This window comes from Sesamum indicum, linkage group LG3, assembly GCF_026168435.1.
Source record: "Sesamum indicum cultivar Baizhima isolate 11 linkage group LG3, ASM2616843v1, whole genome shotgun sequence".
In the NCBI taxonomy this organism is placed as follows: Eukaryota; Viridiplantae; Streptophyta; class Magnoliopsida; order Lamiales; family Pedaliaceae; genus Sesamum; species Sesamum indicum.
Genome location: NC_142659.1, coordinates 25,544,655 through 25,572,258, shown reverse-complemented (window position 1 = coordinate 25,572,258; position 27,604 = coordinate 25,544,655). Strand labels below are relative to the sequence as shown.

The window sequence follows — 27,604 nt, the reverse complement described above, 5'->3', positions numbered from 1 at the left end:
TGACTAATTAATTACCATTCTTGAAAGTAAAAAATAATAGTGAATTCTAATTGACAATGCCGGAGCGACGATCATTACCCGTTGACTCTATGATGCCAAAATGTAACCATAGTTAAAAATGACAGAGACATTGATTAATCAAGGCCAGTACTGTACTTTTTTTTGCATCGATTTTGTTTCGTCAAGGTAGAAAGTACTGATCTACTGTATTTTTCATTTAAAACAAATGAATTATTATCTATATTATAAATCACTACGACTGAAAGATTGTGAAATATTGTAATTTTTAATTGTAAAGAATATTTTGATTTCGTATGAAATTAACAACGGCTAAACTGTTGTAGAACTATAGTTAAATATTCACAATTTTGTAGTTTAAATCTCTCTCTCTCTCTCTTTCTTAGAGGGAGAGTTGAAAAAAAAAAGAAAAAAGAAAAATGAATGATGTCGCAATTCATGAGAAGGTACGTACATCGTGATGAAGTAAAGAAGTATAAAATGGGTAGAGAGTGGAAGTGATAAAGAAAGAAGCACTCCTGAAGCATAGTTTTTGTAGCAGGTGAAATGCTTCCTTCAGATCACAAATACAAATGATAAATTCAAAGTGGTTTGATTATGGGCTTAAATTATAAGTATGAGTCCAGCTGTTATAACCTTATTATTTAACTTCATCACTTGTTACAATTAGATAAATCAATTTGAATCTTGAATCGGTCTGTTTTGACAGCTCTCTTCCAACGACTGTTTCCATTCATTCATCCCCTCCCTATATATACTTTAGTTATTTGGCACACTTCTTCAACCATCTCTTCCTCTACTAATTACACAACTTTCAAGTCTGTAGGAGTGGTGTGTCTAGCCACATTGGGCGGAGCTGGTGGCAGTTTCCGGTGACAGAATGAGGGTTCTTGGCCGTAGCCCGGCCGTAAAGGGCCATATGCTGCCACATCTTATTGTGGTGGTATTGGCCGTTTTGGCAACGTATAATGTGGTCTTTGCTGACCCTTATGTTTACTCGTCTCCACCACCTCCACCTTATGAGTATAAGTCTCCGCCCCCGCCTTCTCCTTCTCCGCCACCACCTTATGTGTATAAGTCTCCTCCACCACCTTCACCGTCTCCACCGCCACCTTACGTGTATAAATCACCGCCTCCGCCTTCTCCTTCCCCACCACCACCTTATGTGTATAAGTCTCCTCCACCGCCATCTCCTTCTCCGCCACCACCATATGTGTACAAGTCTCCACCCCCGCCATCACCTTCTCCACCACCACCATACATTTATAAATCACCACCGCCACCTTCTCCTTCCCCACCACCGCCATATGTTTATAAATCACCACCACCACCTTCTCCTTCCCCACCACCACCCTATGTCTACAAGTCTCCTCCACCACCCTCTCCCTCACCACCACCACCTTACTACTATAAGTCTCCTCCACCACCTTCACCATCACCCCCACCACCATACTACTACAAGTCTCCTCCACCACCCTCTCCATCGCCACCACCACCTTACTACTACAAATCCCCACCACCTCCCTCGCCATCTCCACCACCACCTTACTATTACAAATCACCACCACCACCATCACCCTCGCCACCTCCTCCATACTACTACGTCTCTCCACCACCACCAAAGAAATCCCCGCCACCTCCACCACCATACTACTACAAATCTCCACCCCCACCATCCCCTTCACCGCCACCTCCTTACTACTACAAGTCTCCACCACCTCCAACCAAGTCTCCACCTCCTCCATACCACTACACATCACCACCACCACCAGTTAAGTCTCCACCACCTCCTTACCACTACACTTCTCCTCCACCCCCAAAAAAGTCGCCTCCACCGCCATACTACTACACTTCCCCACCGCCACCCGTTAAGTCACCTCCTCCTCCGTATTACTACGTTTCTCCACCACCACCAGTGAAGTCTCCGCCGGTTCCTTACCACCCTCCACACCACCCATTCGTGGTTAAAGTGGTAGGAAAAGTATACTGTTACAAGTGCTATGATTGGATGTACCCAGCGAAATCCCACAACAAGAAACATCTCAAGGGTACGTAAAAACTTTCCATTATCTTGTTTTGTTTATGAATTCTTCATAATTAGTTTCAAACTACTACGAAAATGTTAAAATTATAATTTCTTTTTGAAAAATTACAATTTTAGTCCTACATGAATATATTATGTAATTTTAAAAATTTCCAGCGTCAAGAATAAAAATGGCTGAAATCATGCACATGTCCCTCCTTCTGGTGCGAATTCTTTAAAATCACAGGACAAAAATTGACACATGAATTTGTATAGATTAAACTTGACACATGGGCCAATACATGACTAAATTGTAATTTTTTAAAAAAGTTTTTTCCTTTCCTAGAAAAAAAAATCATATGTATTTAGTCTTTATCATGAGAGAAAATTAAAGTGGTACAGACAACATTCAATATTAATGATGTTGGGTGGAAAATTTTACTATATCTTATTCCTATAATCACTTAATTATTCTAGTGACATAATTAGAAATTATCAGCCAATAATTAGTATTGAAATCACCTACTAATTATGGGCTTTCCAAAGTGGAAGCTACGCCAGCATGTTTGTCTGAGGAAAAAACATTAATTTGTGGTCCAATCTTGAAGAAATCAAATCCAGATTCTAAATTTAGTATAAGATATATAAAGTTAGTGCATTTGGTCTAACAACTTCATAATATATTTAGTAAAATATAATAATAATAAAAAAAATGCTAAGTATGGTATTATTAATAGCTTTTGGTCATATGAAAGATTGAACAAACTTGGTTGGCTGTAATAACTTTATGTAATATGAAACATATGTGATCAGGTGCTGTTGTGGAGGTAACATGCAAGGTAGGTGAGAAAGAGGTTGTGGCATATGGCAAAACCAAGATCAATGGCAAATATAGCATTCAAGTTGAAGGATTTGATTATGGCAAATATGGAGCAAAGGCATGCAAGGCTAAGCTTCATGCACCTCCTAAGGGATCTATGTGCAACATTGCAACAAATCTGCATTGGGGAAAGAAGGGAGCTGGCCTCAAAGTGAAGTCTAAGACCAAATATGAAGTTGTTCTCTATGCGGAACCGTTTGCCTATGCACCCAAGAGTCCTTATAAGGAATGTGAGAAGCCCAAGCCGAGCCCCACGCCATACTATTACAAATCTCCACCACCTCCTTCTCCGGTTTATGTCTACAAGTCACCACCACCACCAGCACCAACTTATGTCTATAAATCACCACCGCCACCTCCGTATGTGTATAAATCTCCACCTCCTCCGACACCGACTTATGTCTATAAGTCACCACCACCTCCTCCGTATGTGTACAAATCTCCACCTCCTCCTACACCAACTTATGTCTATAAGTCACCGCCACCTCCTCCTTATGTGTACAAGTCCCCACCTCCTCCTCCACCGACCTACATATACAAGTCGCCGCCACCTCCATACTACTATAAGTCTCCACCTCCACCTTCTCCATCTCCACCACCACCTTACTACTACAAGTCCCCTCCACCACCTTCCCCATCACCTCCACCACCCTACTACTACAAATCTCCTCCACCACCATCGCCATCTCCTCCTCCTCCATACTATTACAAATCGCCACCACCACCATCCCCATCTCCACCACCTCCTTACTACTACAAGTCTCCACCACCACCATCCCCATCACCGCCACCTCCTTACTACTACAAGTCTCCACCACCACCATCGCCATCTCCTCCTCCACCATACTACTACAAATCACCACCACCACCTTCACCATCTCCACCACCTCCATACTACTACAAGTCTCCACCACCACCATCGCCATCTCCTCCTCCACCATACTACTACAAATCACCACCACCACCTTCACCGTCTCCACCACCTCCATACTACTACAAGTCTCCACCACCTCCATCTCCTTCACCCCCACCACCCTACTACTACAAATCTCCCCCACCACCATCACCGTCACCCCCACCTCCATACTACTACAAATCCCCCCCACCTCCATCTCCTTCACCACCACCGCCCTACTACTACAAATCCCCACCACCTCCATCGCCATCTCCTCCACCTCCTTACTACTACAAATCTCCACCACCGCCATCACCATCTCCCCCACCTCCTTACTATTACAAGTCTCCCCCACCCCCATCACCATCTCCCCCACCTCCTTACTATTACAAGTCTCCCCCACCCCCATCACCATCTCCTCCACCTCCCTACCACTACAGCTCCCCACCACCACCGTCACCATCTCCTCCACCTCCCTACCACTACAACTCTCCACCACCACCGTCGCCATCTCCACCACCACCCTACCACTACACCTCTCCACCACCTCCATCACCCTCACCGCCACCTCCTTATGTTTACAAGTCTCCACCACCCCCTTCACCATCACCTCCCCCTCCTTACTACTACAAATCTCCCCCACCACCATCACCATCTCCTCCTCCTCCCTATCACTACAGCTCCCCACCACCACCGTCGCCATCTCCACCACCACCCTACCACTACAGCTCCCCACCACCACCGTCGCCATCTCCACCACCTCCCTACCACTACACCTCTCCACCACCACCTTCACCCTCACCGCCACCTCCCTATGTTTACAAGTCTCCACCACCCCCTTCACCATCACCTCCCCCTCCTTACCATTACAGCTCCCCACCCCCACCATCGCCATCTCCTCCACCTCCCTACCACTACAGCTCCCCACCACCACCCTCGTCATCTCCACCACCACCCTACCACTACAGCTCCCCACCACCACCCTCGCCATCTCCACCACCACCCTACCACTACACCTCTCCACCACCACCTTCACCCTCACCGCCACCTCCTTATGTTTACAAGTCTCCACCACCCCCTTCACCATCACCTCCCCCTCCTTACCACTACAGCTCCCCACCCCCACCATCACCATCTCCACCACCACCCTACCACTACACCTCTCCACCGCCACCTTCACCCTCACCGCCACCCCCTTACGTTTACAAGTCTCCACCACCCCCTTCACCATCACCTCCACCTCCATACCACTACGTATCACCTCCCCCACCCGTGAAGTCACCTCCACCACCAGTCTACATCTATGCTTCTCCACCTCCTCCAACCCATTATTAAGCTTCAAGAACTCAGCAATCGTCCTCAGGCATCCATGTAAGTCGCTCTCCCAAGCAAGTGATCTAATGTATCTTTACTCAACATTCCTAAGTCATCACCTGACTTCATTGTTCATTTTGCAGCATCCAGACTGAAACACCGAATAAAAGAAGGCTTCCCGAGGATGACATTCAACCATCAAATATATAGAACAACTAGTTTATTCAATAAGGTCCTGCAAGCATTAGAAAGCTTCATATTTTGCATGTCGGACCAGTTTGCATCTACTTCTTTGGCTATTATCGTACACATTTTCCTCGTCATATCTTCGAGTAGACATGGCTCAACAATGGACTATTTGTTTGCACTGAGAAGAGTTCATTACTGATCAAATTCGAGGAGCCAGAAGTCATATGTAGAGTTGTTTTCTTATTTTTTGTTCCTGTATAGTGGATGGCCTTGGAAGATTGAGTTTACATTCATTACCCATTGTTAATTTCTTTGGTTTGTTGTGCTCTACGAGCTCATATTGTTACTAATAAAAACATCTTAATTTTATTTATGTTGCTTTTCTTTTCCATTGGTCATGCACATCTTTCCATTTCAGCTCTTTGTATAAGCTAATTGCCCTGAATTAGTAATCTGTCGTCGCCTTTAACAAGTCGAATCAACAATTTTTCCATGTCTAAGGCAAAATTGCATTTACATTCGATAGAGGGTGTTGCACATTTGATCTCCCATTTTAATTACAAGTTGAACCACTCTAAGTACAAAGTTAAGAAAACTTGAGATATTTGGTCCCTTGCCCTAACGGATGTTAAAAATATTTGAAATTTATGCATGTGAGCTGCACATATGATTGATTAGTTATTAGAACATATGCAATTAGTTGACTATTTGGAGGGTAAATTAATTTTTAAATCCCATAGTAAGGATGGTGTTGCATTTTTAGTCCCATATACTTTTCAATAGTTTGTTTTATAAAGTTGATTTAGTTTCTGCGGATTATAATATTCCAATTTGTAGTGAGATTATTATCAATGAATTGTTGGCATTACATTCGTAAAACTAAATTTTATTTATTATAATTTCTGGGCAAAATTTATTAAAATATTTTTAAATTAAATAATAATTCAAATTAAAAATAATAAAAAAGGTTAAAAATTATCTCAAATACAAATAATGTAATTACAATTATATTTTAAAACTAGTCTATTATTTATATAAAAATAAAATTTATCTAATTCCTTATTTTAAAAAATTAAATTTTATTTATTGTAATTTGTGGTCAAAGTTATTCAAATCAAATAATTATTCAAAATCCACTATAACTATAAATTCTTGAATTATGGATTATAGTTAATTAATATTAGCTTCATTTCAAACATTGTTCTCAAATTTCCATATTAATATATCTTGACACCTAATTCTCTATTTTTTATACAGTGGGGTGGGTAGGGGATGATTGGATGCTTGGTAAGCAAAAATTTCAATTTAAAAAGCTCTAATTTCATCTACGTTGAAAATTCTGACAAATTATAAACTCCAATGACAAATTATAAACTCCAATGACGGAAGTCCTGTAATTACTAAAAAATATTTAATTATGAGTTATAATTTGCCGCGCTTGTAGTTAATTAGAGTGCTTAAATGCCATCACTCCTAACATACATGGTATAAATGCAATTTAGCCAAAAAATAAATTATATAATTATGGGTACTTAATAATTTCTCTAATTAATATTCATGATTGTTAAGCTGCTGAAAATATATAATTTATCTTTATACTATAAGATGTCGTAATTTTTGTGCTGTTTCTGATTATTACTTTGTCTTTCTTATTGACCAATATTTCCTTGAAAAGATGTTAATTAAGTACATATAATACAAGAGAAGATGGAATCAGAGAGATGGAAAAATATTCATTTTCTGTGGAGACGGATTTTGTGATGGAAATTTTCTCTTAAATGGTAAATATATATTTTTTTAAATGTGGATATATACTTCCACTGAAATAGCATTAATTAGGATCTAAAATTCCATCTTTGTTTCTGTCTCTCAACATAACAATTTTAGTATTAGAGACGGATTTAGCTACAGAAATTTTACGTCTCGAAAACTAAATTTCTGATATTTGATATATAGACACAATGAAAATATATAATTCTTAGTCTTAGCTCAACAACCAAACTAAATGAAATTGGGCACTGCAACAATCATTAGATGCTCCTTCAAAAAATACAATTTTAATTGGTCGCAGTGCATGGCATATTGTGCAACGTACTCTCCCACATTACATTAACCAACATTTTTGTTTTTTTAAGGTTATTTTTTTCTCAAGTACATGCAACAGCTTGAGATAAAGTCTATGTATACATCATAACGAACTAATATTGAAGTGTTTACACAAAAACTGACATACGATCGTAATAATTAATTGCTTAGGATACTTTGAATACATAATGATAGGGTCCAAAGACAAACAAACAAGAGAAAATGCACCGAGCAGGTAGCTGAATCCCTTTTATTTTGTCCAAAAGATAGGTGAGAAGCTGATGGAATGTCTCTGTCTTCCATCCCATACAACCCCACTTGGCAACTACTTTTCCAACTTGTGTACTGTTATGCGGAATTTTGTGCCCTTTAATCTTTGGATATTCATCTGAGATCAATCGATATCGTAGTTTAGAAGTTATGTATTCAAAGAACAAGAACGGGGAATTATTGAGTGGCCTTTAGTTATAGTCCTTGAATATTATGTCAGACACGTCTGTATAAGAATATTCAGTTAGTAAGTGATATATATAATAGACAAATATGACATTCGGGAGGTTGGAAATTGAGCTTTGTTGATCGACGATATGTATAAATGAATTACGTCGTCTTCTGGGTCGGATCAACATGGTTTATATGTCGAAAATTTCAGCCGTTTTGAGCTTTTAAATTGGGTAGATATGAATCCCATATCAAATAAATATATCTTTGTAATTAGTTTTAATAAAAAAAAGAAATTAATTTGATGTGGTTGGTCACGTCGCGATCATAAACTTAAGATTGATCGAAGTTGTTTTGTTTTGTGCTTTTCGTTTTTGGTGGAATTGTTGGAATGCTTTTCTCTTTCAAAGTTGTACACTTTTTTTATACTTTTCTTGAGTTGATACGATTTTCAAAATATATATGCTGAGATTTGTCCCATTCATTTATATATATATAGTTCACTGATGTCTTTTTTCTTTTGATGTGTACTGCAAATAATTAGTTTTGTTGTTTATCTTGAATAAGAGTCACATGTGTTTCGATAATGTTTGAATGAACTGGAGTATAAATAGTAAGAGGAAAAATTCTCGTCCAAATCAAATTTGATTGAACTATGTTAATCATAAAACAAGTGTGATACATTTATTATGTAATTGGTTACTATTTCTGTACTGTATACCAATCACAATAAAATCTTAAATTATTGCAATATTTGATTCAAGAAAAATGATTAGAAATATATGCGATTTTGTCTTCAGTGTGAAGTTATATATTTCTAATAGATTATCTAGTACAGGTCTACTGTTTGTATATACATTATTTTGAGTATTGCATAAAAAATAACTTGAATTATTATTACTATTGTTGTTGTTAAGTTTTTAGCGACTATCGTTTATTTGTAGTATTTTATATCCGTGTTTTTTCAATAATAGTTTAATACTGAAAACAAATTCTATCTCAAAGCTTAATTTCCCCAAAGCCACCACCACAGTTCAACCCAAAATCAAGATCTAATGATACTCCTACTTTACAAATAATTATCCAAACATATCGAAAAGGATTTGTGATTGAGGATTTCAAATACTTCAATTCAAATGCAACCTTAAAGAAAGTTCAGACCTTCTCTTAGTTTTAGCTACAGAGCTTTCACAAAACGAAAGAATTGAAATTCAAATGAGAATCCCCTAGACAGGTCATTCGACGAATAATCACTGTCCAAATTCGGACTATGCCAGGATTGTTATCTGGCCCATTGTAGTCGGATAAACAATCTTCAATAGCCCACTTGGTTGGGACTAAAAATTCAATATCCATCTTAACCATAACTTACATAACCAAATATTTGATTCGACCCCAAATTTTACTCATAACTTAAATACATAGCTACTATTAAATTGTGCCTGACTTAGTTTGTTTGATTTGATTAGTAACTCTTATTTGGGGCAATTATGTAAATACAAATTTATCACCACTTTAATCAAATAAACTAAATTTTGGATTATTTTATCAAAAATTAATCACCACTCTTGTAATGTTTAGTACAAAAATAAATAATATTATTCACACATATCTTATAGTTTATCAAATATGTATCAATCACCAATTAGCCCTATCTAGGCGTGTAACATGGCCTAAGTGTCAAGGGATAAAATGCAATCAAATTATCTATAAAATTAAGTTCCAAGTAGCAGATCATGTATAAGTGTCAATTGACAAAAAACCTGGAACAAGATATTTTGCAAACAAAAATGAATCTAGCAAAGCTTAAGAATTTGCATTCTTGTGATTTCAAAATTTATGTTAGAAATTAAATATTTCATTGCGATAATCAGAAAGAAATTTTAATGTATGTAGCAAACATCATAACATCTGGTCTTGGCAAAAACAATTAAAAATCTCGTAACAAATACTTTTGTTAGTAAGTTTCTAGTAAAATCTACGCTAAAAACATTCGATATTAAAACCAGTGACAAGCTAATTACCATATAAATGTTTTTCTTGCTAAAATAATTACCAATGAATTTTACTATTTTACAAAGAGTTGTTGTTAATGACATTATTTCTTATAGTGGTATGGTAGTAAACGAGTTAATTTGCGCTTTCATTTGTGTTGTTGTGTATATTCATAATTTTCCCGGTGGCTTTGCTCAATTCTCATTGCGTTGTCGGAGCTTAAGATAATTAAATCACAACATCATATTTTTCGAGTTGATATAAAATGTTAACATAATTAATGGATTATCTGTCCGAAACTGTATAAAATTAAATAAATTTTGTCTAAACCTTCCTTTTTTCCTATTGATAGGCTTCAACTTATCAACCCAAAATATATATATTGAAAATATCAAGCTTCTTCATCTTCTTCCTTGGCTTTCTTCTTACTTTTAACTATTCCATGACAAAAATAACCTAGACCAAACCCTATAATTACATATATAGTAACAACTATTACAAACCAAATGCTGCTGCCCTTTACATGAACTCCGAATATATCTAGCAAAAACATTTTCACCTCGTCTACGTACAAGATTTGGGAATTGTAAAAATGATGAATCTCTTGCAGATAATTCAAAATTAATGTTGTGAAAGCGAAAGGAAGGCCTCCAAGAATTTATATAGGAAAACAAGGGCAGTCGCAATAGTACAATAACACGTTGAATTGTTCGATATTTTCTTGTTTAAGTCAACATTGTCTTTTTGTTATAAGTTTATTTGCCTTTTAATGCATATATTGTTGTAAGATCTTCTTGCACTAATAAAGTGCTCACATGACGTGCGTAAATGAGCTCATAAATACTAAATTTTGGAGCAATGTGAGAAGAATTGTAATTTTTGACGTCCTTCATGGCAGATTGCGGATTTGCAAATGCTTTGCATCGAAGTGGAGTTTCTGATACTGGTTTTCGGGACTTTTGTTTCACATGGTCCAACAATAGAGAGGAACCTAATAAGGTTGGTGAATGTCTTGATAGGTCGTGTGTTAATGCATCGTGTCATGTTCACTGTTCTGAAGACTTCGTCTTAACACCGTTACTCATCCCAAATGAAGTCAATATAGAAACCATTACCCTCCAGAATTCCTCTGAAATACCATCACAATTTACTAAAAATACATTATGTTGTAATGACAACCTTTGCGACAAACTATTTGGAATTGCCACAATATTTTTGACGGTGTTTGTTCACTGTCACAAAGTTTTTCCGACTTGCTCGATTGCAACAGTCGTTTTCCTGTCACAGAACCCGTTGGGAAAATGGTTCTGGAATGGAACTTTATAAAAAGAAATCAAAAATTCAAAGGGACAACAAGAAAGAAGCCATTGAAAATATTTGTATAATACTGCAGCTCGAATTAAAATTGTAACATCAGTTCACAAGTCAGATCTTCTTTAAACAGAGGAGTTGGAAGAGAAGTTAATCAAGAATCTGTTAAGCTTCACAAAGCCAACTGCTACTACCTAACTAACTGTCAAGAAAAAGGAGGGAACGGCTCCCACTAACTAACAGGATGAAGTGCTACTTCACTAAACAAAACTGTAAAAGAGAAAAGCAATTAACAAAATACGTTAGTGCTTGAGAGGAAGGATAAAACGCCACTGATGTTAAGCGATTTTGTAGCCACTCTACTTGGAGCAAAGTCAATCAAGCCCAGCTTGTGAACTAGTGGATGAAAAAAAGGTCCTGTAGAGGCTTGGTGAAAACATCAGGCAACTGGTCCTTAGAAGGAACATGGGACAGGGCCAGAAACCCAACTTTATATTGATCCCTAACGAAATGGCAATCTATCTCCAAATGTTTTGTTCTCTCATGGAAGACGGGATTTCTAACAATGTGCAATGTTGTTCTGTTATCACAGAGGAACAGATTTGGCGTGGGAACTGAGACTTGGAGATCTTGTAAAAGAGAATCAATCCAAGTGAGCTCACAGGCTGTAGTTCGCATGCCCTGTACTCAGCTTTTGCTGTAGACCGTGAAATTGTGTTCTAGTTCTTGGTTTTCCAAAATATTAGTGCTGGTCTTGGGAAGAGGCAATATCCCATAAGAGATTGTCTGGTATCTACGCAGGAGGCCTAATCAGCATCACAATACGCTTGGAGGCGCAGAGTCGTGTTAGCAGGGAAGAAAAACCTTTCTATGGAGTTCCCTTCAAGTATCTTGCCAAATGAACAGCTGCATCGCAATGTTGTTTACAGGGCGTCTGGAGGAATTGAATGAGCTGTTGCGTGGCGTGGGAAATGTCTAGTCTAGTATAATTAAGATAGAGCAACCTCCCTACTAATCTTCTATACACTACTGGATGTGCAAGTGCATTGCCTGCTTGAGCTGTAAATTTGATTCCTGCGAGAAGTGGTGTGGTGGTTGGTTTGGCATCTTGTAATCCCATGTCTGCTAATATATCTTTGATATATTTGCACTGCGTGAGAGCAAATCCTTTTGGTGCCTTAGCTATTTCCAAGCCCAAGAAGTATTTGGTTGTGCCTAAATCCTTTATCATGAAGAGATTATCCAAATAGCACTTAACCTCTGCAATTTGAGATTCTGAAGGACCTGTAATTAAGATGTCATCCACGTAAACAAGTACAGTAATAAAACCTGCAGAAGAGGATTTAGTAAATAAACAATATTCATTTTTAGACTGTCTGGAACCAAAAGACTCCATCTTGGAAGTGACTTTTTGTGGTTCCATTGTCGTGATGCTTGTTTGAGGCTTCAAAGGAGCTTCTTGAGTTTGCAAACATGTCCTGGGGTACTGGATAACCTTCCGGAGTGTATATGTAAATTTCTTCATCCAAATAATCATGTAGAAAGGCATTATTGGCATCTAACTAATAAATATACCATCATGCAGATGTTGCAACAGCAAGTAAGGATCTCACTGTTACAACTTCGGTTACTGGTGAAAAACTTCCCAGGAAATCAAAACTGGCCTTGGCAAAAAATTAGAAAAGCTCATAACAAATATTCTCGTTAGTATATTTTTCGACAAAAATCAAAAAAACATTTGATATTAAAATCAACAACGAACTAATTATCAAATAAATATATTTCTTGCCATGTTTGTTGCTAAAGTAAATTAACAACTAATTCTACTATTTTACAAGGAGTTTATATTGTTATTTCTTGTGTGATATAATAATAACGAGTTAATTTATGCTTTCATTTGTGTTGTTATATACATACATACATCATTTTCTTCGATCGTGGCTTTGCTCAATTCTCTATGCGTGGCTGGAGCTCAATATAATTAAATCACAGCATCATAATTTTCAAGATGATATAAAATGTTTACATTATAACAGTAATCTGTCAAAATATATTTACTGTATAAAACTAAATACTTTTGTCTGCCTAATTCTCTTACTTTTTTTCTTATCCATATGCTTCAACCTATCAACCCAAAATATACATATTGAAAATGTCAAGCTTCTTCATCTCCTTCCTTGTCTTTCTTCTTACTTGTAACTATTCCATGACCAAAATAACCTACACCAAACCCTATAATTATACATATACTAACAATAACTACAAACCAAATGCTGCTGGTCTTTATATGAAGTCCAAATATATCTACCAAAAACATTTTCACGTCCAAGATTTGGAAATTGTAAGAAGGATAAATCTCTTGCTGATAATTCAAAGTTAATGTTATGAAAGCAAAAGGAAGGCCATCAAGAATTTATATAGGAAAACAAGGGCAATCGCTATCTTCAGTAATTAATGATTATTAATCATAACGATCGTATAATAACATGTTGAATTGTTGTATATTTTCTTGTTTAAATTGATACCGTCTTTTTGTTATTAGTTTATTTGCCTTTTAATGCATATATTGTTGTAAATCTTCTTGCACTAATAAAGTGCTCACATGCCGTGTCTAAACAATTAATGTTCCGTGTAGTATAAGCTCATACTAAATTTATATATATATATATATATATATATATGTATGTAAGCATAATCAACAAATTAATTAGAAAATTTCTCTATTTATGCCAGAAAATTATGAATAGATACAAAAATATTAAGATAAAGAAATTCCTAACTACGCGGATGTTATATATAACATATACATAAAAAAAACTCCTCACACTCGAACACAGGGTTGTGTTCAATAGCTCTAAAACTTTTCTAAGAAATTTTCCAAGAATATAATTAAAATTAAAAATGTTTGCATACAGTAATTTTGTAGTTCTGTATTCATGACTTTTTGTAATAAAAAGTAAAATTTATATTCCTAAATCTGTTTTGATTTTATATATGTAATATTATTAATTTACATCAATTTAATATATTTTTTAAGGAAAGTATTTAAAACGTGCAACATCTGTGCATTTTACTGGTCTTAATTAGTTGGAAAGTCATGCTTCAAGTTTTAACTGAGCATGCAATTTTATAGGAAATCTTTGCATATGAAGGTGAACAAGTTGGCCTACTTTTTATATTCGTTTAGAAGAAAAAATTATAAATATTCCTGAAATTATAAATATCCTAACAAATAGCCCCCTATTGATTGGAGTATTTATAATTTCAAAAAGATATTTATAATTTTTCAAATAATAAAAAAATATTTATACTTAAGATAAATATCAAGAAACCCCTTGTAATTTATCCATTATTTTAAGGTCTCCAACAGAGTATAGAGAAGGGAGCATAGGCCATAAAGTGAAACTACATATATATACGATATTGCATAGGGGTGACAATTAGATTCTTACCCGATCGGAGCCGCCCCTAATCCAAAAAAATTATTAATCGGGGCGGGTCATGGGCCCTAAAAATTAGGACCCGTCTTATGTCCATAGAGACCTGACCCGGACCCAACCCAAATATATAATATATAGTTTACTATTTATGTATATAATATATTTTTTTATTAATAAATTTATTTAACAACAAATATTTATAAAATATTATTATTTTTTCTTTATTTATTGTTAGGTATTTGTTCAAGAGTTGAAAAATTAATTATCTCATAATTCTTAACGAGGAAGAACATGAATGAAGATGTTGTATTTATTTTGATTTAAAAATTTATTTTTGAATTTGAATATTTGAGGAACAAACTCATTTGTAACTAATATGTTGAATTTTTTTTTATATTTGTACAACAAATAAAAAGTAAAAATATAACCGTGTCCAACGAATTAGACCCGTCCAGATAAATTTTGTACCAGGGCGAGGCAGGGTGTAAAGACACCGGGTCTGGGGCAGGTCCCGGGTCCATCCCAAAGTTGGCTGGGTGGGTTCCAGGTCCACCGAGTTAGACCCGTCGAGGCGGGTTTTGTACCGGGGCGGGATGTAAAGACACCTGGTTCAAGGCCGATCCCAAGCCCATCTCGAAGTTGATGAAGCGGGTCTTGAGTCCACTTGGACCCACCCCATTGCCACCCCTAATATTGCATATATGAAAAAGCAAATTAATTTGATTATTACTATATTTTATTGGATTTGCTTTGTTCTTCAGTTGTATGGTTCATCCACAGTAGTTTTACGTAATTCTTGTATAAATTATACAAATGCTCTTATTTAGAAAATTTGCTTTATTGATTTTTTGTTGATTGACACTTGATACATTCTGCTCCGAACTTAAAGCATAAATTACATTGACGTCTTTTAGAATTAAATTAAAATACATAAATATTCCTTACTTTTGATAAAATTACAACTACACCTTCTAAAATTATAGTCGGAGGTTATAGTTGTACTTACAACTATACTTCCTGAAAAATGTTATACTAACACCCCTCAGTGGGTGTAACTGTAATTTTATAAAACATAGGAGGTATTTGTACAATTTGGCCTATCTCAATAGATGATGTAATTTACCCTAAATTTTATAGATCATTTGTATAATCCATTTTATTCCTTGTCGGTTGATGCATAGAATTAATATTTTAAGGACAAAATACAAGCAAGCTTTTTGTAATATTATAAATAAGCAAATTACTTTCTATGAAAAAAATAGCAATTTATTTTTCTGTGTTTAAAAAGAGCACAATACTTACTCCCCTATATTTTTCAAAATGAAGCAATTTGCCTCCTTAGATAGAGTGGTATATTGCTTCATCTTAAAAATACAGGGGATAAATTGCTATTATTTTTTTATAGGAGAATAATTTGCTCGTTTGCAATATCACGACACGATAAATTACATTAAATCCACTATTTTAAACAATGTTATTGAAAATATTCATCTTTTGCTCGTATGACAGTCAATGTATTCTTCTCATATTGTTGATACCATAGAAATAATAATATCGCTACATTTCAATTCATACAACAAAAAAATGAAAACTGAAAATATGGGGTTTGAAAAATTGGGGGGAAAAGAAAGAAGGGTGATTTTATAAGATCAAGAATTTGACCATTTATTGGTCAAAGTGAATAGCTATTGGCTAATAACTGTGACCACATGTTTTTGCCGTTAACACTTAACAACAAAGGATTAAAAATATGAAATTTAAAAGTTACGGAATTAAAAATATCAACTTACAAAATTTAAGATTAAAAAATGAGAACAACCCAATTTACTGGGATCAAAAGTACAATTTGCCAAATCATAATGAATGATATTAGAAAGACTTTGGTGGGTAAATTATGAAAGTTGAAATTCTTAAATAATCCCACTTATGCCTTATGATTGAAGGAGTGAGTGAGTGGGATTAAACTATCCTTGGATTTTCAAATTCCACTTTCTTTAGTCCACAAAATAGAAGTGGGCAAAATCTTTCTTGGAGTCATTCTCTCATACCAAAAATTAAATGTCATTTTTGTTTGAATCATTTTTTACAAAATATTTTCCCATATTATATTTTAGGATTAAATGCAATTTTTGTCCACCCATCCTATCAAATTTCATTTTAATCCTTTAATTTTGGAAGATTTTAAAAAGATTTTTTAATTTTAAAATTGCCCAATTTTAAAATACTAGTCATCGAATTTGTCTAAAGTAGTCGGATTTTGAAACGCCACATCAGATTTAGGTGTTATTTTTCGGCGACTTTGGACAAAATTCGATCACTAGTATCCAAAATTGAGCAATTTCAAAAGTAAGAGGATCTTTTCTGGAACCCTACAAAATTAAAGGACTAAAATGGGATTTGGCTATAGTTAATGGACGAAAATTGTATTTAATTACAACAACTTCTTTTGAGGTTTAGTTCAATCACGAATAGCCCCTTATTATTTGAAAAATTATAGATACCCCTTGATATTTAATGAAATTATGCAATCCTTAAATGAATTTATGAAAAATTATCATCTACTATATTTTTTTTTAGAAAAAAGATTAAAAAACAATTTAAAAAATCGGACAAGGTGGATGAAAAATTATAAAAAAAATTATCCACTTAATCCATAAAAAATTAAAATATTTTAAAAAATAATAAAATTATAGTTTCTAATCAACAATGGCACTACAAAAAAACGGATGGAAACCCAACGAAAATTAATGGGTTAAACTAATTGTTAGACGACCGTTAAAATCAAAAGGTATTGATAACCTATCAAATTTTTTAAAAAAAAAAATCATTGTAACATATCTTATTTAATATTGTAATCAATTAATTTTTTGGTAAAAACCAAAAATAGTGGATTAATGGAGTTTGGGGGAAGGAGAAGATGGTCCATCCACAGGATCCAGCCTCACCCATATACACCCAATCACATTCCAGCTTCTTATTTTTGGTGATGACCTCTTCACTTCCCTCTTCACACATTTCTTATCTCTCAACCCCACATGCAAATTTCTCTTATCGTCCCACAAACCTCTCTACTACTACTTCTCTTTCTCCTCCCAAAACTTTGAACATCTCTGTCTGAAAATTTCACAGCTACCAAATTCTTGAAAATCCCACTGATTTCCTTTAATGGCCACCAATACTTTTAACTCTGTATACCACAACCACCATTCTCTCCGGCGTCGCCACTCCATAGACTGCACTCCCACCTCCACCACCACAAACTACCCCTTCTTCCTCAAACCAACCACCTCTACCGCCGCCTCTCCTTTTCTGTCCCACTCCGCTGCTTTCGCCGTCTCCTCCACCACCTTCTCCACTTCCACTACCACCAACCCCTCCACCTCCCAAAACGTTTCCGTCGAGCTCCTCCGCCAGCATTTGTCCTCCAAGAACTTCCGGGAGGCCGACGAGGAGACCCGCCGCCTTCTGATAGTCCTGGCAGGGGAAGCGGCGCAGAAGCGGGGCTACGTCTTCTTCTCGGAGGTGAAGTTCATCTCGGAAGATGACCTGAAAACCATAGATGGGCTGTGGAGAGAGCACAGCGATAACAAATTCGGGTACAGCGTACAGAAAAGGATTTGGAACAAAGTGAACAAAGATTTCACAAAGTTCTTCATCAAAGTCGGGTGGATGAAGAAGCTGGAGAGCTCCGAAGTTGAGCAGTACAATTACAGGTCTTTTCCCACAGAGTTCACGTGGGAAATGGAAGAGGGCACGCCGGAGGGTCACCTGCCATTGACGAATGCACTGAGAGGAACTCAGCTTCTCAACAGTATCCTCAGCCACCCAGCTTTTGAAGGAGATGATGAGGATGAAGACAAAGGTAAAGATGGGGTGACTGGAGCAGAAGAGAGAGATAGTGGGATTAAGCCATTGACCAAGAGAATCTTTAAAACCACCTACACATTCTGAAGAAGCTCTGTCACAAGTGATGGGCATCGAAAAATGTAATCTTTTGTTTGTTTTTTGAACATTAATATATATATATATATATGGTTTTGATAAAGTATAAATTTTTGTTATATATTATCAGTTTGGGTTGATTATTTTTGTTTCATATTTGATCTAATTATGCTTTACATGATATGGTGATTAAATTCTAGTTCTAGATTGTATGTAGTTTCTAGGTTTGATTAAATTTATTTTAAGAATTTTCTTGTATAATAGGCGAAATTTCACTTTTAGTAGCGATTAAATATTTTTAGTCTGATTTTTTACCTAATTTTTAAAATAGTTCTAAAGTTAAGAATTTTTTGGTGTAATGGGCGAAATTACACTTTTAGTAGCGGTTAAGCATTTTTAGTCTTATTTTTTACTTAATTTTTAGCGCTCTACTTTATGAAACTTTTAAAAAATTATGTCAAAATTAATAAAGCCCGACATATTTAATCCATGTCCAAATTTTTGTAAATAAAAATAAACAGTAAAGACAAGTGCAATGTTCACGTCCAATAGTTGTGTGAAAAGCATTCTTACCATCTAATTTTTTTTTTATGAATACTTGGACAAGAGACTAAATATATCGAATCTTTTTAATTTTGAGACGTACTGAAAATTTCATAAAATAAAAAACTAAATATATCATATTTTTACTATTTTAAAGATTTTGTAAAGCGTGTATAAATTTTTTAAAATATAGTTTTCACATTGATAATTATGTGTTCTTTTTGGCCCTACAATTGTATATGTCGAATATGAATTTGGAGTACCGATACAATTCATAGTGGTGTTTGGTTCGTATTGGTGTAACCACAGTGAATTTACATGGCCTAATGAGAACAAAAAGTGCTTACTTTTGCTTATTTTATCGTGGCAACTTGTTTTGTTTGTTGGTCTTTTCATAAGACTCCGTCGTAGCGTCTCTATATGTCTCGATTACTCCAATGGACAAATTTCCATTTTCATAGTCCAATTTCGTACAGATGCTTAACGAAGTTTTTGCACAAGATTAATGGTGTATTTGGTTTAATTTTTAATTTTACATTATTTTAGTATTGTAGAAGCTTATTTTTTCAGTTCAATTCTACTGAAAAGATCAATTTATAATGGAAATTTGCAGCATGGGTCCATGTGTTTTTTAGAGTTAAATCGGGTATATATTAATTGGCTAAATCGTCAGTCGACAAAGAATTCACCTCATGGGTACTTTAGAAGAGTCCCCTTCAAGGTTAAGAGCAATTCGGGATAATTGATGTGCAACTGAATTACCCGACCGAAAGACGAAAGAGAAAGAAACAAATTTCAGATTAGCCGCAAACGAAACAATGTCAAAAACCAAATGACCAAAAACAGAACGGTCCTTAAAAGCTATGAAGATCTTGGAAAGAAGTACAAGAGTCTCCTTCGACAAGCCAAAAGAATTGCCTAATGTCTCTACCAAGAGTGTTGGGCCCCTACGATCAAAACGGAGTAAACGCCATGCCAAACAAATTTTGAGCGAGTTTTGTGCCACCACCCTGAGTCCCAAAGAATTCCCCCCTTCTAGAAGTGTACCATCAAAATTGATTTTGATATAATATTCATGTGAAGCCTGCAGAAAATGATGATGAGCTGGGCAAGGAGGTAATTGAACAAAGTTCGGCACCAAAAAGGCATGAAAGTAACTCATAGAAAAATCCACGATTTGTTGCCCTTATTCAGCATTTTTAAATTTTGAAACCACCACAACATCCAATAGATTATGAGAGCACAATCGAAGTCTCCCATTGACAAATTATCCGAAATGTTAAAAAACCATTCCTCAACAGAGGAGACAGAATCGCTCAAAATGTGCCAAAGAAAATTTGATAACACAATAAACTGTCTCACAAAGATAAGATCAATGCACACAAATTCTGCACATTATGTACATTCGGAGTAATGACTCTAAAGGAAAGTGTACGAGGGATTCATGAGTCCTTCCAAACATCCACTGAGTGCCCTATCCCAGTTCTCCATCTGCATCCCAACCCCAGGAGTTCTCTTACCGCAATGATATTCCTCCACGTGTAAGAAGGTTGCAGCATGGGTCTATTGAAAATACACTAATCAGACCACTCTTCTCGACCTCATCATTGCATGTCTTTATCCAAAAAATATAACAATCAAAAAATTCTCATTTCTCACACCTATAACCCTAGGTTTGAAAATACACAATCTAAGCATATTCTTACTTTTTGCAAAAAAAATCAATTATAAAGCATTTTCATCCTATTAAAAGTACTGAAAATCTAAAACAAAAATAAAGACAAAACCAAACAGGCCATTATGGCCTGTTTATGGCACATCTCATGATTAAGAACATTGTATCAGTTACCGTTGTTTTTTAAGACCAAAGTTTAAAAACATTAAAGCTATTTTATTAGAATAAATGTAATTTTGGTCACGTAATTATAGATGGTGACACCTTTGGTCCTTTTCGTTTCCAAATTTGTAATTAAAGATTATAATTACCAAAATCAAAAAAAAAAAAAAAAGAAATTGTACATTTAGGGCAGCTGTCGTCAAAAAATACTAAATTCGTCAAAATTAACACATGGTTTACACGAACCCCTTTAATATGAAAGTTTTTAATTTTTCTAGCCAGTTTTGGTCATATGGGTATTATTACCCGAGTGACATTTGCATTAAGGGAAAATGCAAGCTGCCTCTGTCATATGTATGTGCAAAAAACCCGCAGCCAACCAATTGGATTTTTGGTTATTTATACTCTCAATCTCCACTAACCTTAAAGTTAATCACCCATATATACTTCAATAACATTTTCTGATGTTGAGCATGGCTGATTTGTAAAACAGGCTTGTCAACATGTCTGTTGTGTTTTCTGCTAATTGTAATTTTAGTCCTATAAATTAATTTGTGCAGAATAAAAAATACCAATTTTTTTAAGTTACCTGACTAAAATGCCAGCGCTTCCTAAATTACAGAACTAAAATTATAATTTAATTGGATCATGTGCGAGTCACATGCAATTTTTCGGCCGAAAAAGATAAAAATTGTCAAAATTTTAAAATTACAGAACTAAATTACAAAAATTAATTTGTACAAAACTAAAAATGCCATCCTCTACAAAATACAGGACTAAAATTGCATTTTTTTTCCGATTGAGCTTCCTATTATAATATTTGATATTAGTTTATTTCAGATATGAATAAGATGGGAGAAATATATATGGGTGTGTGTGCGTGGGCGGACACATACATATGATAAAAAGGATTAGGAACATTAATGAATATTGGAAGTCTATATATACTTTGATCTATCATTCTAAGCACATTTTGAGAAATTGTATTATCTGTAAAAATAAAACCAACACTACCAATAACCACCAAAATAATGAGAAAAAACATAAACAAAAAACAACCCACCCATTTTCTACGATATTTGGACAATGTTATAATTTAAAACAACACTGTGGAACATTCATAAAAATGAACTAAAAAATAGTATTACATAAATTTCTGACTTTTGTCCTTAAATAGTCTGGTGCTAAGCGCATTCAACATTGCCCTGGAATACTGTCGAGAACCCATCTTCCAATCCATCCCTGTTGTCATCATCGCCTTGAACTCTGGAAAACTGATTCGTCCATCCTATATATACATACGTAATTACTCAATGGAATAGTCACACCACATCATGGTATAAATTTTATGCTAAAATTATACTTTTAATCCCATAAAATAAGGGTTTCAACATTTTTAGTCTTCTGATGTTAGAATATGTTGATGTAATTTACCCTAATTACAAATACCTCCTGAAAAATCAAAACAAAAAAGTTCATACCCTAATTTACCCCTTAAATAAATTCATATAACAGGTACATATATATATATCCTTCTTAAATAGAAAGAGATATAGAAAATTCTAACCCGAACCCGAACCAATCATATGGTAAGTGCAATACACTTATCGTGTGATTAGTATATAATTCAAAAAAAGTAATCAATCATATAGCAAGTGTGATAAGTTGATAAAAATTACCTTATCAAGGTCAGCATCAAAGATAATGTCTTGTAAAACTTGGTCGTTGGTAGGACCAAATTGCTCGTCTAACAAAGATTCTCGCAAATCCTCAAACTCAATGTAACCACTTTGATTCTTGTCAAAGTATAAAAAGGCTTGATGCAGAAGATCATCGTTGCTTATCTTTTTCAAGTGCACAGCCAGTGTCACAAACTCTTCACAGTTAAGCATCCCATTTCCATCACAATCAGCCTACCAAAATCAACACAAAATTCAACTTGGATTGGATGTAATAATGTGTTTAGTTTCTCAAAATTCACAAAAGCAGTTAAACCAAATCAATGTCATGATTATGAGTTCTGGCTATTATAAGCTATGATATATATATATATATACTTACAGCATCAAGAAGTAATTGCACATCATGATCAGGAATTGGTTGTCCAATCATATATAAACCATCCTTCAATTCTTGGAAATTTAGGTTTCCATTTTTGTCAGTGTCCATCATATGGAACATTTGTCTGATTCCATGTACTTGTTCATCAGGCAAGTTACCCGCAACCACCTATTTATAGCAGTCACATTGAAACAAATTAAATGCACAATAAAGTTCATCAAGGGTAAATTACAACGGACTTCTTTGAAATTTGTTATAATTAATACTATTTTATTATTTGAAAAATTATAAATACTTTTCTAAAATTACAAATACCCTAACAAATATCTTCTGTGATAGCTCATTGTAGAGGGATATTTGCTGGGATATTTATAATTTCAGAGTGGTATTTGTAAATTTTCAAACAACGAGAATGAATTTGTAATTCAGACAAATATCATGAGAGCCCCTTGTAATTTATCCTTAATAAAATTAAGGAGAAATTACATCGACACCTCTAAAAGTTAGACCTAATTACACAAGCATCCGTTGTTGTTAATAAGATTACCACTTCTTGAGAGGGTGTTTGTATAACATTTCGGCGCTGGATAGGGACGGAGTGCATTTATAATTTTATAAATAAGTGAAGGTATTTGTGTAATTAAAAATAACCTCAAGGAATCAACGCAATTTACCCTAAAAATTAGATGAAAATTTGGGTAAAGAAGTGAAATTTGGAGAGTGGACTTACTCCAAGAACCCTCTTTTTGAACTTATTCATCAAAGAGAACTGTTTAATTCTTGCTCGAACACGTTCTCCCAAAGGAATGTTTGGGACTTTGTCAGCATTTTGCATCCATTCACTTGCTTTACAATACAAATGGAGGAACCATGTGATCAGACAGTTTGATACATAAGTTGTATGCAAATATATATATATTGTTGGAAATCAGACATGGTTCATATATATATATGTACCTAGGACTTCTTCGACTGTCAGACGACTATAAGGATTTGGTTCGAGCATACCCCTCACAAGATCTTTAGCACCTTCACTAATTCTTGGCCATGGATCCCTCTTAAAATCTATCTCCCCAAACACAATTGCTTGTGCGATTCCTTCTTCGGTTTCTGCATTAGATACAAATTAATACTGTTATTATTTGACAATAATAATTTAGTAACATATATAGTTATATGTTAAATAACTCAACTAAATATTTACTAATGTTGACACAAAACAAGTACTTTGCCAATAAATCAAATTGAAGAGTGGGAAAATTACACAAATAGTCTTGTAAATATGGAGTGGCATGTGCGAATTCATTTTGGCAATTTTATCTTGTAATTTTAAAAATTTTCCACATTAAAGACAAAAATGGCTAGAATTTGCTTAAATGGTAGAAAAGTGAACACAGTCAAGCTGGTCACATGCATGTCACGTTATTTTTCCGGTCACTTTAGCAAACACTGGCCAGTTTTGTTTTTAATCTTTTTTAAAATTATAAGACTAAATTACTAAAATAAATTCGAACAGAATTGAAATTGTCGATTCTCGTACTTACAGAATTAAAATTATAAGTTTTTCAATAAAGAGTTTGTTGAGAAAGAGAAACATTGGGTTGGAGTAATGAGAAAATTGAAGTTTTACCTGCCCAAAATGGAGGAACTCCACACAATAAGATGTAAAGAATAACACCTGTGCTCCAAACATCAATTTCCGGTCCATAATTGCGCCTAAGAACTTCCGGCGCCATGTAATATGGGCTTCCCACGATTTCATTAAATCTTTGACCTAGTATTAACCAAAACAAAATGGCTTTAAATTATGAAAAAAATTCCTTTTTTTTTTCATTTAATCATGCTGAAAAATACTAACTTTATAATTGAGTGGATCGACTGCCGAAAAAGCAATCGATCCTTTGTTGTAAAAATATCCAACGTAGGTAATTGGTGTATATTTTAAGAGTAATTGACGTCATCAAATTTATTTACGAAATAATTGCAAGTCTGGGTATTTGTACAGAATGAAAATTCTAGTCCTGGCCCGATCTAGTTAGATTTAAACAAATCAAATGGTCATTATTGTTCATTTCAAAGAGAGGGACATACTTAGCATGTGATTAATTCGATGTGATCGGACCTGATTTAGATATGAATTTTTCATGTACAGAGTGCTGATAACACAATCATGCATGTGATACCTATTCACTTTGTAGCACATTTGCATTATGGTAAATTACATCAACATATTTAAAGTTAAGTCTAATTACACAAACACCCATGTCCTTTGCAAAATCAAGTACACCCCATGAGGGGTTGTCGATGTAATGTTCCTTAGGAGGTGTACTTATGTGTAAAACTTTTGCCTCTAAGGATGCGTCAACATAAATTACAATACAAGGGGGCTTTATAAATTTTCAAAAAATATGAGGCATTTGTGTAATTAGACCTAACTTCAAGGGTGTCGAAATCATTTACCTTTAGAATTTTTAAAAAAAGTGGGGGGGGGGGGGGGGCGGGGGGTGAGTGAGTAAATTATAAGTAGGCATACCTGGTTCAAAGAATATGGAAAGGCCGAAATCAATTGCCTTTAGAGGAGCATTTTCAGAATCGTTGGCATAGAGAAAATTCTCAGGCTTAAGATCTCTATGTATTACGCCCTGCTCATGACATACCTGCATTACATAATATTGTTAAATTTGATTACAGGTCATGAATAGATATAATTAGTGACTATCAAAATTATTCTATTTATACGTATTCGTGGACTTAAAAGACACATGACATATCTTTTACTTTAAATGAATCTAAATGACGTGTATGTATTAAATGAAATAAAAAATGCAATAAACTTAAAATAAAAAAAAATACAATTCAAGGTTCATTTTGTTTTGTTTCTTATCCAAGAAATTGAATAAAAAAAATGAAGATAAAATGATACATTATGCATATACTTGCATAAATTGATTTCTTGTTAAATTTTCTTCCTAGGCACTCAATGAAAACTAAAAGAACAAGAAAAGATGTATAGCTACCAAATCCATGTAAATTTCATTTAAACATATACATTAATGCATAGACAAGAATTTCAAGATTTTGAATAATTATTTAAATATTTTTGTTGCGTCCCATTATACATATCTAAAAGAACATTCATTACGTAAAACTCAAAACCTGAGTTCTTTGTTTGGTTCGATTTTCAGCCCGTGTCGGGTGTGGATCAAAACATGGCCAATGCATTGCAGAAACAATTATAACTTGTTACCATATTCGTATTGCATGCTGCATAAAGAAATGAGGAGAAATTAGAACAAGTAGGTACGTACCTTGACAACCTCAAGAATGGTCTTGGTGACCTGAGCAGCAGCCCTCTCGGTATAATGCCCTCTGGCCACAATCCTGTCGAAGAGCTCGCCACCTTCACAAAGCTCCATAACAAGATAAATAGCCTCTTTGTCCTCATAAACCTCCCTATAGCTAACAATATTAGGGTGTTTAGGCAAATGCCTCATGATTTCGACCTCCCTCCTCACATCCTCGATGTCGATATCCGTCCGGAGCTTGCTCTTCGGTATCTTCTTGCATGCAAGGCTCTCCCCATTGACATCGTCGAAACATTGGTACGTGACACCGAACTCTCCCCTCCCGAGCTCTTTCCCAAATCTATACCTCTTGAAAATGTCGTTGCCCGTGGGATCTTTCAACACCTGAATCGGGCGTGACAGCTTTAGAGGCGCCAATCGGCCGCTGAGCTTGCCATTTTCGTGTGGATTATGATCGACAGATTTGCGATCATATTTGGTTTTCTTAAGGAGAGTTGAATTTGAAATGGACAAGCATGTCCCCATGAGAACGGGAGGGAGTTCTCTTTAATTTTCTTGTTCCAATTCCCTTTATTTCATCAACTCTGATTAGAAACTTTTGTGTCTCACTACAGAAATAAGATGGAAAGAGTGAGAGAGAGAGGGGGAGAGAGAGATAAGGTGGTTATTGCTGTGGTTGCATTTTCCCGTCTTTAACTCAGGTCCCTTAAACACAATTCCCCCTATGTTAACCTCTAATTTATTTATTAATTATAAGTTATTTTCGCATGCTGCATATTCTTCTTCTTTTTTTTTTAATATATAATGGTATACATATATATATATTTATTTATTAATGAAAAATGTTTAAATTATTATATGCATTTAAGGATTACATTGGGAAAATTACAATTTACATCGACTTACCCTCTTGTAATTTTGTCCTATTCTTTTATCACTCACCAAATTTAGTCTCACAAAAACTTGCAATTTAGTCTCTATCACAAATTTCGTTAAATATTTACCCCCTCTATTAAAGCAACAGCCAATTACTTAACAGAGTACGTACAAATCATGTGCTCCCCATTAAATATTTAACAAAATTTGTGATTGGGAAGAAAATTGCAAGTTTTTATGGGTGCCTTGAGATTGATTGCATATTTTAGACTTGCACCACCATTGCTTTTGAGATTGATTGTGTATGTTGAGATGATTAAAGTTCCAAATCCCACTCTCAACATAATACACACAAACAGAGATTAAATTTTGGATTTGCATGTACGAGAAAGGAGAACCTTTTTTTAAAAACTTGAGACTGACGCAACCTATTTCTTGCATGAGTCATA

The 27,604-nt window shown here is 35.0% G+C and overlaps 3 protein-coding genes across 3 annotated transcripts; 2 read left to right on the top strand and 1 right to left on the bottom strand.

The window, feature by feature from the left end:
• The first annotated feature begins 786 nt into the window (after window positions 1–786).
• Window positions 787–5,692, top strand: LOC105159000 (uncharacterized). The gene is made up of 3 exons (XM_011075931.3): window positions 787–2,066; window positions 2,855–5,187; window positions 5,274–5,692. The coding sequence occupies exons 1-2, from the start codon at window positions 899–901 to the stop codon at window positions 5,149–5,151; spliced, it is 3,465 nt and encodes a 1,154-aa protein (XP_011074233.3). The 5' UTR covers window positions 787–898; the 3' UTR covers window positions 5,152–5,187; window positions 5,274–5,692.
• An 11,918-nt stretch (window positions 5,693–17,610) lies between these two features.
• On the top strand, window positions 17,611–18,676 carry GUN4 (protein GENOMES UNCOUPLED 4). The gene has a single exon (XM_011075622.3). The coding sequence runs from the start codon at window positions 17,757–17,759 to the stop codon at window positions 18,540–18,542; it is 786 nt and encodes a 261-aa protein (XP_011073924.2). The 5' UTR covers window positions 17,611–17,756; the 3' UTR covers window positions 18,543–18,676.
• A 3,177-nt stretch (window positions 18,677–21,853) lies between these two features.
• LOC105158765 (calcium-dependent protein kinase 24-like) lies at window positions 21,854–26,873 on the bottom strand. Its single transcript, XM_011075620.3, has 8 exons — window positions 26,283–26,873; window positions 25,508–25,631; window positions 24,605–24,748; window positions 23,932–24,084; window positions 23,705–23,820; window positions 22,975–23,142; window positions 22,593–22,826; window positions 21,854–22,201 (listed from the first exon to the last, which is right to left on the bottom strand). The coding sequence occupies exons 1-8, from the start codon at window positions 26,802–26,804 to the stop codon at window positions 22,058–22,060; spliced, it is 1,605 nt and encodes a 534-aa protein (XP_011073922.1). The 5' UTR covers window positions 26,805–26,873; the 3' UTR covers window positions 21,854–22,057.
• Between the last annotated feature and the right edge of the window lie 731 nt (window positions 26,874–27,604).

What these genes read in the sequence shown, in the direction of transcription:
- LOC105159000 (XM_011075931.3), top strand. Translation starts at nt 899, where the DNA reads ATGAGGGTTCTTGGCCGTAGCCCGGCCGTAAAGGGCCATATGCTGCCA. An exon ending in CAACAAGAAACATCTCAAGG is followed by an intron (nt 2,067 to 2,854) that starts GTACGTAAAAAC and finishes ATATGTGATCAG; the next exon opens with GTGCTGTTGTGGAGGTAACA.
- GUN4 (XM_011075622.3), top strand. Translation starts at nt 17,757, where the DNA reads ATGGCCACCAATACTTTTAACTCTGTATACCACAACCACCATTCTCTC.
- LOC105158765 (XM_011075620.3), bottom strand. Translation starts at nt 26,804, where the DNA reads ATGGGGACATGCTTGTCCATTTCAAATTCAACTCTCCTTAAGAAAACC. An exon ending in AGTTCCTCCATTTTGGGCAG is followed by an intron (nt 24,085 to 24,604) that starts GTAAAACTTCAA and finishes TATCTAATGCAG; the next exon opens with AAACCGAAGAAGGAATCGCA. An exon ending in TGCAATTACTTCTTGATGCT is followed by an intron (nt 22,827 to 22,974) that starts GTAAGTATATAT and finishes TGATTTTGGTAG; the next exon opens with GCTGATTGTGATGGAAATGG.